The following is a 13,654-nucleotide window of genomic DNA, read 5'->3' on the forward strand; positions in this document are numbered from 1 at the left end:
ATCGTCGCCCGGCCATCTGCCGCATTCAGCGTTCCTTCGCTCGTCATTCTGGTTTACACCTTTGAATCCCACAGTCTGCCTTTTCTCAATCAGCTCCAAAGGGTTACCAGCACAACTAGTGGTCATACTGCCTGAGCAGCGCACTAATTCTGCCGAACGAAAAAGAAACATTGCTCACCAAACTGCGGGACATCCATACCTATGGTGCGTTAGCCCAATCTTCTTCACATCCTCAATGGCTGACTTGTACGCCCATAGTCTGCCTTGTTCAACTTTCAGTCGCTTCTCCTTGTCCTTCTCCTCCTTATATGCACGTGCACATACGTTCGCGGGACTGCTCCTAGTTTGGTTGACCGGAATCGAGAAGGGTAAGTCTTGATTGTTTTTGCTTCAGTTTCGCATGATTGACCGTTGTCTAGATTCCTTGGGCTGTTCTTCAAGTGTGCTAGGATAGGAGAGCGGTTATCACCCTATGTTTCTCTGGCGTGCATAGCAATGGCGGTCACTATAATTTTGGGATCATGATCCTTTATTGGGCAACGATAGACCGAGTATACTTGTATGTAACTGATAACCTCCTCTTTCGTTCGGACGGGAGGGTCAGGCAAGTGTCCTGATCTATGTTGGTATACTCACATCCCTCCAGCTCCCTTGCCAGTTACCGAGACATCGCCAACTCGAAGTTCACGATACATAATGACTATGCTAATGATAGGATACCGAAAGTGACACTACTGCTATACATACATTTCCCTTTCCAATCTTCTTTCAAGGTCTCCCGAAGGGTTTGTAAGGGAATAGCCTGATTTGCGGGAAGCATCTTGAGAAATGGGTATATACGCTGTCTACCCACATCGGGTCGGGGCCATCCTCGCCTCCCAGCCAGATCTCAAGTCTGGTCATCTTTCGACGAGAGATAGCGACGCCACAAATGATCGATTTGGCCCTTGCTCCAGATGGGGATGGAACGGCATCAGAGAGGGACCCGCCTATAAGGAGCAGACAGATATCGAGAAAGACGTTGTCCATCTGACTCGTTTGTTTGTTAGAGTGATAAAGCAGGGTAAGTTGGAAGACTTACCAAGGCAGCATCTCCCGCCATCATGAACTTCCCTCCTTTTCCACACATTTTGTCTTCCCACATTGGCTTGATATCATCAGCGAACAAGTGTAGATTTGTATCGTCATTCATCAAGTCGGCACCCAACCCTGCTCCTCCTTGCATTGACATACCCCTCGGCTCAATCTCTCTTCCCTTTGTTTCCGCAATGGCCCGCCGCAACGCCTTCCACCCTCCAAAGAACTCCTCAAGGTCAGTTGCGTTGAAGACGGTGACAAGGCCAGAGTTGTATTCGTGGGCGCTCTGGAGGTGCAAACGATGTTTATGTTGTCCTTTCTCGGATGTGTCGGAGTAATACATGGTCCAGGAACGGTCAAGGGGGAATGACTGGGGTAGGGGGCCTATCCTTGCTTTCTCGGGAGATGTTGGAAGAGAAAGTGGCCTTGAGAAATTGAGGCCGGTATTCATCGAAGAAGATTGAGACGCAAAGTTGGAGTGAGGCCTACCCGAACTGAAAGTGATCTCGACCATGTGCTGGTAACCAGGCAAAGGTCGCGATTTTTGCTTTTCAGGAGAAGACTGGGCCGAATACGACTGCCGAGGATGGCCTGTGCCCCAAGAGTTGTTGCGCCGCAGAGAAGTCAAAGTTAATCGATCTTGTTGACAATCGTTATACGAAGGAGGAACTTCAATTGGCACGGGAGTAGACATCGTTCTTTCCAAAACTACAGGTCTAGGTGTATTATCATCCTTTGATTCCACCCTGACTGGTTGATCTCGTCTCTCTACTAAGAAAATTGGCTTTGCGGGGGAAGGATGATTTCCCTCAGGTTGATTGAAATCTTGAGAAGTGGGTGAAGTTATAACAGCGTCAGAGTTACGACGAGAGTTTGAAAGCTCGGAGGGAATGCGATAGATAGTAGTCGGCTGCTCCCTTATCACCGGCGAAGTCTCAGAGCTTTCCCTATCGGGGCTGGTAGGCTCAACCTTGGGCGAACCACGGCTGTCAACTGTTGGATCCTCTGCTTCATTTATATGCGTGACAGACAGCGATTCTCGAGCTTCGGGCATAGTCTGAAGACCTTCTTGCCTAGACTCCTCTAGCGACTCCTCTTCGCATTCCTCTATCACTGCCAGACCTTCTTGAGAGGCTGGAACCTCATCCTCTTGCTTTTGATCAGTATCGTTCACGCTCACCACGTTAGCCCAGTCATCGAAAGGAGCAAACGTCCTGATTTTACCGGCGGTAGATCCGAACTTTCGCTTTGAAATCTCATCAGGCGAAGCGGGAACGCTCAAAGGAGTTGTGGGTGTACCGGTTGAATACTCGTATGAAAGACTGGCAGCAAACGCGACTAGGTCGTCCTCAGCAGGGTTTTCAAAGTTGGTGATGGTTACGACGAGTTTATTTTCGACCTGCTTCTCAGATACGAGCTCTTCTGGATTGACTTGTCAACACAGAGGCTTTGTGATGGGTAGCAACTTACTCTCACACCTCTTGGTCTCATCCCCGTTGGTTGGTGGAGGAGTTGGAAGCCTTTCTTCATGAGCGCTTAGGGGAGTTGTAAGTTTTTCGTACGTTGTGACTGATTCGGCGCTGGGGCTGAATAGGGCACCTTCCACAGCCTCCGAAAGCGTTTCTGCCATTCCTTTGACGGCAGGCCACCCAACATCTTCCTTCACCGCCATCTGGATCACGCCTTCTTCTTCATCCTGTTCTATTGGCTCTTCCTGGTACTTCGCAGAAGCAGCTTGCTTTTCCTTCTTCTTCTCTTTCTCCCTTTCCTTCTTCTTAGCATTCTTCCTTTTCTTTCTTTCGCTTATCACACCGTTTTCAGACCTCAGGTCTCCTTCAGATTCAAGGTGAAATGAAGAGGCGGGGGTTTTGTTTGATGTTGTATCCCCTTCGGCACCTCTCGGTGTGAGCATTTGTCCGGATCCATAGAAGGCATGCAGACGGTCCGAAGGGCTTTGTTGTCCCAGGTCAACTCCCAGCTCAGACATTCCTTCTGAGAAAGACTGTAACGGCCCATGACGGACATGATGATGATGGTTCTGGCCGTATGCATCTAGTATAACGCCTCCTGGTCTCAATACAGCCGGGTCATGTTGGTTCTTCATTGTCGTTTGCCCATTTGCTTTCACCTTTTCTTCATGCAGCTTGACCCGAGCCTTATATTCCTCCATCAGCATATTCTCTACCTCTTCCGAGCTCATATTCTTATTGAATAAGATAGAGGGGTCGAATGGGACAGGGCTGGCTTCGAACAGGTTGACGACATGATCAATTTCCTTGGGTGACATTGAGGAGCTGACGAAGTTGCGCAACTGAAGCGGGAGTTGAGCGGTCTCCGACAATGAACTGTCTTGGTGAGGTCGGCTGTGAGTTAAAGAAAGAGCTGGATGGGCGAAAGAAGCCACTGAAGGTGGAGTACCAGGCTCGGTGGGGGTGAGCTCCAATGATGGCTGGGAGTGAGAACGCATAGCATACTTATCGTATTCGGCTCGAGGATCTTGGTATCGGGCAGGAGTCAACTCAAAAGGCTGAACTGTCTGAGCAGGCTCGGCTGGAGGGGTAATGAATGGACTTGGAAGGATACTCGGAGTTGGAATGGGGTCGTTCTCGAGGACAGGAGATTCTGATGCTGGCTGACGAGACTTCCTTTGCGTCTTTTTATTCTTTGCGGAGCCCCTTCTTTTGAGGGGCATAGTGGCGATACCTGTAGGGATGAGAATATCAGAGGGATGCGTGGAAAGAAGGAAGAAGGAAGAAGAAAGAAAGTTATGGAAAGCCACGGTAGGATTTTATATGTCACAAAGGAAGATGACTTCATCTGATGGTACCAAAGTCAAACGCGCTAGACACACCGAGCTGTGGTCCGTGCCCCCTCGTCAGCCTTCGGATGTAAGCGGTGCGCTTGGCAATAGTGTCTTCTGCTATATTTGGTACATTCAATGAAATTTGCTAGTTTACTATCTTATCGTTCTTACCACAGCTCGCACTGTTCCTCCTTAGGAGGGTTCATCTGTGCCCCGTAAGCGCCAATCACTTATGGCATATGAAAGTACTTACACGGCTGCCCGTTTTGCAACCCCAGGCCTCATGGAACGCCTCCAGGTTCCTCAACGTACCCACAGCCCTCCAATAAGGAGGAGAGTGAGGATCGGTCCTAATCCTTGAGACGGCGGTGGCAGGTCGAGTAAGTTGAGCCCAGACACGTGCAAAGGCGAGGAAGAAGAGCTGGTCATCAGAGTAGTCAAGACCAGGGAGCCGTTCAGATGAGGGGCTGTCAGAGACAGAGTTCTTCCATGCAGTGTAGGCCTGCGCAAGACCAGAATCGGCAATGTCTATAAGTGCATTAGCTTAATACCGGGCGGGCAGAATTGAGACATACCCTCTCCGTTGGTGAGCTATAGGATACTATGCGTCAGTAAACGGCGCCTCCCCTATTCCGATCACTCACGTTGCCGTTCACAAACACCTTCTTACCCTCGGCATCATATACCCAGTACTTGGAGTACTGCCTGGCAACACATTGCGCACGCTTTTCAAAGTCCTCTACAGTCTTTTTAGTCCACCAGTCCCTCAATCGTCCTTCCAATGCGCATCAGCATCCATATCCATACCTATGGGCACAAGATTGGACTGACCTTTCTCGTCGTATTGAGATCCAGAGTTGTCAAAGGCATGAGTCAGCTCGTGAGCAGCAACAGCTCCAAAAGCGCCGTATCGCAAGTGTGCAGGCCAAGAAAGAGAGTAGAAGGGGGGTTGAAGGATACCGGCAGGGAAAACAATTTCACCGTCAGGAGGAGAGTAATAAGCGTTGACGGCTAGAAGCGAAAATCAGTTGGCACCACGAAAATGTGCAGTCAAGGCTTACTCTGAGGGTACATCTACATTATTCATCAGCAATGACCTTCGATAGTTGGACTGAAAACCCACCTCCCAAGAGTCTCTATTTCTTCTCTTACCCAAGCCCAACCAAACTCTAGACTCTTCCACCAAGGTAGACCGGAGCACATTGCCGAAGAAGTCCTCCTTATCTATGTTCACCCTAGCATACCAAGCTTCCAAGCTCTCAGGCTTGGTAGTGTCTGGGAAGAGAGGGTATCCAACCTTGGGGATGATAGCGTCCGCCTTTTTCTGAGCAGCAGCGGCAGACTCCTCATCCATCCATGAGATGTGAGGAAGCTTGGCGTGGAAAGCAGAAACGATGGATCGGATGATGCGCTCACCCTCAGACTTGGCCTCAGGGGAGAAGGCTTCGCGGACAAATTCACGACCGGCGATGAAACCAACGATATCGTCAACCCAGGCCAAGCAAACATCCTGTCGATTCTCTTCAGTACCGGGTTTAATACCCTTCAGAACCTCTTGCAACCTTCTGACACTCTTCTTCACCTCAGTCTTGGGTCCGAGAGCGTCCGCGTAAGTCAACGCAAGACGAGTGACAAAGTAACCAGACAGAACCTCGTCAGGCGTCTGCTCGACCAGTCGCGTGACAGCTTTGAGATACGGAGGGTATGTCACAGTAATGTTCTCGGGGAAAGTCCTGGGAGCAAAAGCAGAGAGATATGTGGGGATATCGAGGAAGGGGAGCGCATCGGAAACGGCAGAGGTAGAGTAGGGGTTATAAGCGTAGTGAGGATTGAATAGGTATTCAGGGTCCGCGCCTGCCTTGACGAGATCCTTTTCAAATTTCAATACCTGACTTGCGACTTTGTCCATCCTCTTGTCGATTGGCTCACGAGAAGGAGGGCGACGGCGGTCGCCATCTTCATCATCGTCACCCTTTCCTGGCCAAGGCCAAGGCCATGAATCATCGCCTATCAACTCTTTATCCAGAGCGGCAAGGTCTTCCACCCATCCACGCCCCTCCATTTCGGCAGAAGTGCGCTGGGCTAACTCAGTGAGGATATCGCGGATGACAGAGTGATACAGGTCAAGAATAGGGGCTTCGTCATAGTACTCCTTTGAAGGAAGACCGCCTTCGGCCTGGTAGAGCCAGAGACTTTGGATTTGAGAGTCTTCACCTCCAGCATCGCCCTCAATCTCAAAGTTGATTAGGCCTTGAACACCTATGATAGTGTCAGAATAGAGAGCAATTTGTGATCAAAGAAAAAGTTACTTGCCTCGAGAATGGAGCCAGGCAAGGGTCTTGGTAAGCTTGTGTCTCCTCTCCACATCGGCCTTGTTAAGAGTGTGCTCGAGTTCCACTTTTTCCCTCTCAGCGCCAGGGGTTAAGACAGCCTTTTTGAGCTCTTTGATCTCTTCGACCTTTGTAGCGGCAGCAACAAGCTCGTCTGGGAGCCTGTAAGACTCGTCATAGGCACCTTTGTAAGGCTCTGCGTCTGCGAGGGCATTGTCGATTTGAGAAGAGACATCAAACTCGCCAAAAATATCAAGAACATGCTCGACAAGGTCGATGAGGGGTTTCTCACCAATGTCGTTGAGAGTGTCCTGAGTATATATCAGATATGACGCAGGCTGGATCCAATAACAATACGTACAATGTCCATGCAACTCGTATATACAGTCTTGAGCTTGGCGAGATTCCTTTCATCGACAGTAGCATCCTTACCAGGCTTCTCATCCGGAATAGAGCCGAGCACTTTGAGGATTAACTTTTTGTTGTTGTCCGAAACTTCGTTGAAGGCTCCGTACAAGCCTCGGTCCTCCGGAATAGAGTTGGATTCCTGCCAACCACCAGTGGCAAACTGGTAGAAATCATCACAAGGATCTGCAGAAGTGTTGAGGGCCGAGAGGATAGAGGCAGCGAGTTTAACACATTCGGGGGTGAGGCAGACGGACTAAAGGAAGTCAGCATCGGCGGATAGAAATGCAGCACACCGGGAAGCTTACAGGTGCAGGAGTCCCCGTAGGCTGACCAATATGAGTAGTAGTCGCTGTAGCAGTCTCAGTTTGGGTATCAGTCTTGGTCTCGGTTAATGTTGCCCAGCCGCCGCCACCACCACTGTGGTGTTTGCCCTTCTCCTTCTTGTAAGAGGTTTCAGCGCCAGCAAACAGACCAATAAAAAGACTGGCCAAAAGTAAGAAAAGGACGGCAATAGCCGCTAGAGCCTTTTCTCTGGTTGTCTTGGGGCGAGAAAAGGCTGAAGATGTTGCGTGGGTCTGAGAATTGAGGAGAGGGGCACTCTCTAACAAGAAACGTCAGACAGTCACGGGTGCCAGAGGGAAATTTGGTTGACAGACCTTCGTCAGTAGAAGCCCGTGGCTCTGCCATGATGGTAAACAAGCGAGCTAATACAAAAGTGTACGAATGGAGTCAAAGTGACAACGAACGAGAATTCGAATGACGAAACTGAGCTGAGCGAGCGAACTGAGAGCGGACATTGCGTCAGGGGCGCGACTGATAACACGTCGTCCCCCGGTCAGGTTGCGATGGAGGCTTCTTGTCGCACCCAGTTTATTGACCATGCATGTAACATTTCGCCGACGCCATCCTTCTATTCACATACCAAAGAGACTGGGAATACTTACCAATGACAACATGGATATCAATTACAGAGATAGCAGGATGCCATTCGGAGATGCCGTCATTTGCTGCACAACTCCGCTTATTTATGGTTATCCACCTCTTTCGTATCAACGTTGCGTTCAAATGCATAATGTTTTATACTTCTTCATACAGTTCTAAAGTCAACTATTTAAGCGATGTTCTTGCCCCTGACAAAGGTGCCAACAAAATCGGCAAAATACTAAAAACCATCATGTCAGTTTTCATATTTAGTCTTTCTTTCACACTATGAAGCTACACACCTTGCCCTGGTGGGCGGCGATTCTGAGGTCCTTAACGGTGGGCTGCAAGTGGCCGTCCGAAGCAGCCACTGTAGAGCTTCCATACGGAGACCCGCCAGAAACCTCGTCAATGTTACCAACAGAGGGCTCAGAGTAGCCAATGGGGACATATACGAGGCCTTGGTGGGCAAAGAAGGGGAAGCTGGAGATGGCAGTGGACTGTAATCAAGTGAAGTTAGCGGCATGCGCCCAAGTATAAATGGCGACTAGAGAAAGCGATTGTGGCAAACTGAAAGGGAATAGGGTATAGAAGTATTAAAGACAGAGGGAATGATGGAAGAACGAAAAACAACACATACTTCGTGACCAGAATGCTGACCTGCAGCAGAGGTGAAGAGGGAAACCTACGCAAGTGTGTCAGCTCTGTGCGCTGCAATTGTTTGTATGTCTGGTTAACTGACAAACTTGCCAACGAGGGCGCCCTTAGCCCAAAGACCACCGGTCTGGTCGAAGAAGGCTGAGACCTGAGCAGGGAGTCGGCCGTACCGTGTAGGAGCACCGAAGATGATACCATCGGCCTCAACAAGGTCGTTGGGAGTAATGATAGGGTACTTGGGCTTCAAAGAAGAGCCAGCATACATCTATGAAGACAACGTCAATACGAAGTACTCAAAGTAAATGACAGGCACGTCATCTAACGAACCTTTTCAAGGACTTCAGCAGAGAGAGTCTCTTGACTAAAACATTGTTAGTTTGAGCTGCTCCATCAGCAGAGCCTGAATACTCACATGAAGTAAGGCTTAACGATAGCGCCAGTAGACTCGACACCCTTGATGACCTCCTCAGCGAGAGCAGAGATGTGGCCGTAGGTAGAGTAGAAGGCAACGATGATGACAGGCTTCTTGACGTCAGACCTGAAGAAATGTCAGCTTACATTGCTAGACCTTCCAAAGAGCAAGCTCGTCTCTTACATTATGTATGGCTTGGATGCGATTATTGATGGACAGAGACCAGTTGGATGGGGAAACGGAAAACGAAGTCTTGATGAGGATTATTTATATTACTGCGTGGGGAGGACTAACGTCGGCGCACACTCATCGGAAGAGCGTGGGTATTGATAACCCGATATAGTAATTCTGTCTTTGGTCTTTCAGGGACAAAAACGCGTCCACCGCCCGGGGATTCTCCACCGGCGGGAGTGCTCGCGTAAGGCAAGGGAAAGCTGACCAAGCAGTAAAAAAACATTAATAAAAAGGTGCCTAGGCGCCTAACATGTCAAAAACAACACAATACTAATTTGATTAGGCAGCTGCCGCCCGAAGCCCCCATATACGTCATTCGGCAACTTCTTCCATGCTCACCATCTACGTTCGTTCGCTCTTGATTCCAACGAAGAAGTGACACTTACATCTATATTTGCAACTGCAACTTTCAACAGGCCTTCCTTGACATAATTCGCTATGGGCTTCTTCGACTTATTCTCGTCCTCGTCCGTTGTCCCTGTCAACACCGACATTCCCAAACCACGTTCCGACGCGTCAGTCAATGCCCCTCCACCAGACCAGCACAAGACTGTTGCACAGTTCATCCAGGTCAGTATCTACCTACGGTTATTGCGAGCTATACCTAACTGAATGAAATATCACAACGTAGGAGGCTCCGGCTGCCAAGTACTTTTTTGACTCAAGAAGGAATGAGGATCAAGCAGACACTGAGCTTTGTCGATTAACACCTAACGGAGGGAGAAGCTGCGTCAAGGTTGCTATGCATAGTGCAGCTCTTTTTAAGAGTATGCAATCTCTCGGTGCGTTGAGACAATTTACTTTCAATTTTGCTAGACTTCAAACTTACTGGGTCATAGGATTCTACTGTGCTCTGCCGGCTGAACCGACACGGACCCACATGGAGTGTAATCGCCTTCCTGGCAGCAGTAGATAAGGAAGGGATCTTATGATGACAATCGTATGATGAAGGCAGATACAAATTGTTAGCCATTGAAGGGGTCAATAACATCAACGGGAAAACGTGTAAACATGCATCATTGTCACTCGAGATGGATGACAGACATTCCAAAGATTGACACTATTAATCACTTTATCAGCATGTCGGGGACAGTTGACATATTTTGCATAAAGGACAGGATACACATGTAAGATAGAAAAGAATAACTGACAACCAAGAATCTATATTGAGGAGAATTATAATGCACAAAAGTCCACAAGAGTACCTACAGGTCAGTCCCGGCAAAGGAAAATTTTAAACTATTGAAGAGCTAGTCTTCTCTTCATTCATCATGGATGGTAAATACAACGCGTCTGCGGTTTCCTCATCGTACTTGCTCTCTTGCGTTGTCACGCTAGGCGTGATCTCAACCCTGTCCAAACCCCTGTTGATGGCCCAATGACTATTTTTCCCCAAGGCGGGTGCATGGAGCATCTCTTCCAAAGAAATATCCATGTCTTTGGGGGTAGTGGGAGAGATAGGACCGGTTGTAGCAGAGGAATAGGTACCAGTGGCGTTGGAGCGAGACAGGCCAGTGTCGACGGAACCCAGCTTGTGAATACGGGAAGTGCGGGATTCGGGTATGCAGGGGAAAATTTTGCGAACAATATTGGAATAGAAGCGTTTGGTCTCGGTGCCTATCTCTTATAAGCCGACACCAGTTTGGTGGATAAAGAATAGACTCACTTGTGGCGAAGCACATGAAAAAAACATAGCTGCAGGCAACCACGGTGAAAAAAGAAAGATGCAAAGTCAACCTCCCGCTCGTCGTCGTGGAAGACCATTCGATACTCTCTATTTTGCTCAAGTTGTGAAAAGGGGCACCCCTATGGCCCATGGGTTGAGGTCCGTTTTGGAAAGACATGAGGTTGAAAATGGCCCGAAGGCCGCAAGTGCCCACTTCAGACACGGTGAGGAACATGAGACGGTAAAACTGGTCTCGATTGACGGAAGCATCAGAGGCAATAAGCGAAAGCATCTGTTGTCTACGGAGGTAGATGTTAACGAGAGCCATGACTAAATATTTGTGTGTGAGCCGCATTTCACAAAGCTCATGAGCGGAAACTGCTTACTGGTGTATACAACCACAGTAACGGCAATCAAAATGGGGACAATAGCCATCCAGATAACGCCCCAAGCGTTCCAATAGGTTGCAGCTTGAGGCCCCAATCGCTCTACAATATAGAATCTTCGGTCCATATTGCTCAAGTGAACCAGATATCCAATTACGGGGGCGCCGATGGTGACTGAGATATCGAAAATGCGGTGGCGCTTACGAGAGGAAGAATCATACAGCGGGGAATGGGGTCGCAAAGACGTAAAGGATTCAAGCTGTTTAGCGAGGACCAGGTGGGCAGTTGGAAGAGCATAATTGTACGCGACTGAATATACTCAGCGATGCCATAAGCACAGAAGGAAAGAAAGAATAAAACCTACCTATGATTAGAGCACTAATATCGCCCCACCACTTCGCTCTCGGTGCTGAGTTATCAACCCATACAATACCTGTAAATGAAGTTATGATTAATTATGATTACCGGCCCCTTCATGACACCACTCACAGTTGACAATGTGCACGATGTTCAGTAAGGTCATCCAGAAGATCATAGACAACGTGGCAATGTTACCTGTACGCAGATGCCATGGTAACGGGTAAAGAGCCAGGACTAAAGCGATGACAGATGGGACGAGGTACTCAGGATGAGCGAATGCCATTATGGTTTTGTCAACTGAACTTGTAACGGTCTTCTCGCTTGTTTATTACTGATTTTGACCGAAATCGGAAGCCTTATGAATGAGAATGCTGTAGAAAGACAATGAAAAAGGATATAGAGAGGTCAAGCCCCTTAAATATCTTTCTCAGATCGCAATCAAAGCTTGCTTAGAGAGATGGAAGGATGCCTTGAAGGATGATGATCCCTTCGTGATTTCATGGTCTTTTGCCCATCAACAATCAATCAGACGAGAGGCAGATTGAAGGTTCTTGGAGCCTCTCTGCCTAGCCTTTCCTCTTCGGGAGAAGGGAAAAGAAAAGAGCTAGAAGCTGACCTCTTTCCGGTGTATGTTTTTGTTTGTGTAGACTGACTTGTCTTAAAAGTAATTTACGAAAGGCGATCAGCGATTAATCACTCGGCATTATTCGATTACGTATGAAAGATGGAATGCCGAGGGTCTGGGGATGTGGTCGAGATGAGGGCGCAGAGTAAGGTCTGGCTCTTGAAAAGGCACAATTTGTACTGTCGGTACGAAGCCAAACAGGTACGTATTGAATGTCTTGTGTGAAGCAGATTGGGGTCCAATGTGTCCAGACTGGGAAAGATTTGGGAGAGAGCACACGACGAGTATGTTTACATACAGCTGATAAAGGTGTACACACAGGCGGTTGATCAGGTCATGTGTGTATTTTCCCAGCACTATGATTGTGTGTTGAATCGATGCACGCGAAATATGGAATGAAGTGTGGAACCAGCTGATCTTGGGATCCGAAGGCTGCCAGCACTTGGTAAACGTTTCTTTCTACGCCTTCTGGACGCCTTTGTTGTTTGTAAATGGGCTGCATGACGTTGATGGTGAACAAACCGAGACAACTCCGACCGGATGCAAAAGACCAGAAGCATCGAATGAGTGAGGAGAAGTCCAGTTTCCGAATGGTGGCTGTGATGCGGCAAAGTGTGCGGTTGCATCAGCATAGTTCAAGGCTTAAGTCATCAGCGGAAGAAGAGAACGGATATAAGACGAGATGGACGATCAAGCATTGTGCCGGCGCAGATTCTCCTCAGGCCGCAGCCAAACTGGCCATCTTTCAGCAATGGCTGCTGCATTTGCTGAGGGTAAATAGGAGAGTTGAGTAGAAGCTGATATGTGCAGCCTGCCGTATACTAGAATGCGGCAGACGGTAGCATGCTACAATGAGAGGGAAGAGACCGCTGAGTGCCGATCGGGAAATAAGGCTTTAATTGATGAGACCGAATGCGATGAATGTTGAGGAAAGAACAATCGACGAAGAATCGACTTTTGACCCGAAACATCCGTGCGGCGCTTGGCTTGTTCCTGATTCCTTCGCCTTACGTAGCGACGGACCATCAGATTCCCTCGTCTGTCCTTCTTTATCCGTCCTTCCTCATTAGACTTTTAACTCTTGGCTCTTGAATCATGGCCTTATTGCCCACACCCATCAACCTCGTCTCCATCTCCTGCTTCGCCGTCAAACCATGGACGCGAGAAAAAGGACTTGGGACATGATCCGGATCCGAATCAACGAGTAGAAATCAAAGGTCAGAAGATGATCTACTTGATACCCCTCTTTGGTGCCATCAATCAGCAGACGCTCAAAGGCCGGCGTGAACTGGATTTATGTACGCCCAGGAGAGTGGTAACCTATAGAATGTGCTTCATCCGAAATGACAACAAGTTTTGAAGTCATGAATGGACAAGATGAAAGGGGTTGGCACCAGTACATGACTACTATGTAGCACAAAGCATGTGAAAGGAAAGGATGCTAAGGGCTTTGGGATGGATCATTTTTTCAATTGAGCCGCTGCTGATCGCTTCCGGAATGGTGGTACGACAGTAATTGTAATGTACATATCCTCTGGAATGATAGAAAGATTGATGGCGGCAATAATGGAACATCAGGTGTATGACTCATTATCTGTCGCATTCGCGACGATTGTTGTGTCTCACCTCAAACTCTCGTTGAAACAACACCACACCGTACTAGTTCGTTCATTTCAAGGTTTTGCAAATAGTTCTTGTAGTGTCTGAGGGAATAACATAGTTCAAACAGTTGGTTGCAGCGGAAAAATGTGGATCCAGCAAGTAGTTCATCAAGG

General features: G+C 48.4%; 7 protein-coding genes across 7 annotated transcripts in view; 2 read left to right on the forward strand and 5 right to left on the reverse strand.

The window, feature by feature from the left end:
• The first annotated feature begins 42 nt into the window (after positions 1-42).
• CNB04210 (hypothetical protein) lies at positions 43-3,886 on the forward strand. Its single transcript, XM_024656596.1, has 5 exons — positions 43-204; positions 259-368; positions 420-559; positions 647-2,624; positions 2,686-3,886. The coding sequence occupies exons 1-3, from the start codon at positions 202-204 to the stop codon at positions 523-525; spliced, it is 219 nt and encodes a 72-aa protein (XP_024512215.1). The 5' UTR covers positions 43-201; the 3' UTR covers positions 526-559; positions 647-2,624; positions 2,686-3,886.
• CNB04220 (hypothetical protein) lies at positions 677-3,840 on the reverse strand. The gene is made up of 3 exons (XM_569245.2): positions 2,548-3,840; positions 1,082-2,499; positions 677-1,029 (listed from the first exon to the last, which is right to left on the reverse strand). The coding sequence occupies exons 1-3, from the start codon at positions 3,767-3,769 to the stop codon at positions 769-771; spliced, it is 2,901 nt and encodes a 966-aa protein (XP_569245.1). The 5' UTR covers positions 3,770-3,840; the 3' UTR covers positions 677-768.
• Positions 3,887-3,896: 10 nt separating the features above from the next.
• CNB04230 (Endothelin-converting enzyme 1, putative) lies at positions 3,897-7,374 on the reverse strand. The gene is made up of 11 exons (XM_569246.2): positions 7,275-7,374; positions 6,924-7,219; positions 6,572-6,871; positions 6,194-6,521; positions 5,004-6,139; positions 4,942-4,954; positions 4,712-4,891; positions 4,525-4,655; positions 4,456-4,471; positions 4,134-4,408; positions 3,897-4,086 (listed from the first exon to the last, which is right to left on the reverse strand). Exons 1-11 carry the CDS (start codon positions 7,303-7,305, stop codon positions 4,048-4,050), a joined length of 2,745 nt encoding a protein of 914 aa, XP_569246.1. The 5' UTR covers positions 7,306-7,374; the 3' UTR covers positions 3,897-4,047.
• Positions 7,375-7,677: 303 nt separating this feature from the next.
• On the reverse strand, positions 7,678-8,982 carry CNB04240 (cytoplasm protein, putative). Its single transcript, XM_569247.2, has 7 exons — positions 8,792-8,982; positions 8,609-8,734; positions 8,524-8,557; positions 8,282-8,461; positions 8,180-8,224; positions 7,842-8,039; positions 7,678-7,780 (listed from the first exon to the last, which is right to left on the reverse strand). Coding segments are annotated over exons 1-7 (636 nt in total). The 5' UTR covers positions 8,794-8,982; the 3' UTR covers positions 7,678-7,729.
• Positions 8,983-9,200: 218 nt separating this feature from the next.
• CNB04245 (hypothetical protein) lies at positions 9,201-9,873 on the forward strand. Its single transcript, XM_024658776.1, has 3 exons — positions 9,201-9,412; positions 9,474-9,624; positions 9,682-9,873. The coding sequence occupies exons 1-3, from the start codon at positions 9,281-9,283 to the stop codon at positions 9,756-9,758; spliced, it is 360 nt and encodes a 119-aa protein (XP_024514235.1). The 5' UTR covers positions 9,201-9,280; the 3' UTR covers positions 9,759-9,873.
• Positions 9,838-12,811, reverse strand: CNB04250 (pheromone receptor 1, putative). Its single transcript, XM_024656597.1, has 6 exons — positions 11,384-12,811; positions 11,259-11,327; positions 10,895-11,203; positions 10,509-10,838; positions 10,052-10,459; positions 9,838-9,902 (listed from the first exon to the last, which is right to left on the reverse strand). The coding sequence occupies exons 1-5, from the start codon at positions 11,535-11,537 to the stop codon at positions 10,077-10,079; spliced, it is 1,245 nt and encodes a 414-aa protein (XP_024512298.1). The 5' UTR covers positions 11,538-12,811; the 3' UTR covers positions 9,838-9,902; positions 10,052-10,076.
• An 819-nt stretch (positions 12,812-13,630) lies between these two features.
• The window catches only part of CNB04260 (5-aminolevulinate synthase, putative), a 2,273-nt gene continuing 2,249 nt past the window's right edge, over positions 13,631-13,654 (reverse strand). Inside the window, exon 4 of the mRNA XM_569249.2 lies at positions 13,631-13,654. This exon is cut by the window's right edge and continues 1,343 nt beyond it. The gene's annotated coding sequence lies outside the window, so the exon portion shown is untranslated.

Source organism: Cryptococcus neoformans, assembly GCF_000091045.1.
Source record: "Cryptococcus neoformans var. neoformans JEC21 chromosome 2 sequence".
In the NCBI taxonomy this organism is placed as follows: Eukaryota; Fungi; Basidiomycota; class Tremellomycetes; order Tremellales; family Cryptococcaceae; genus Cryptococcus; species Cryptococcus deneoformans.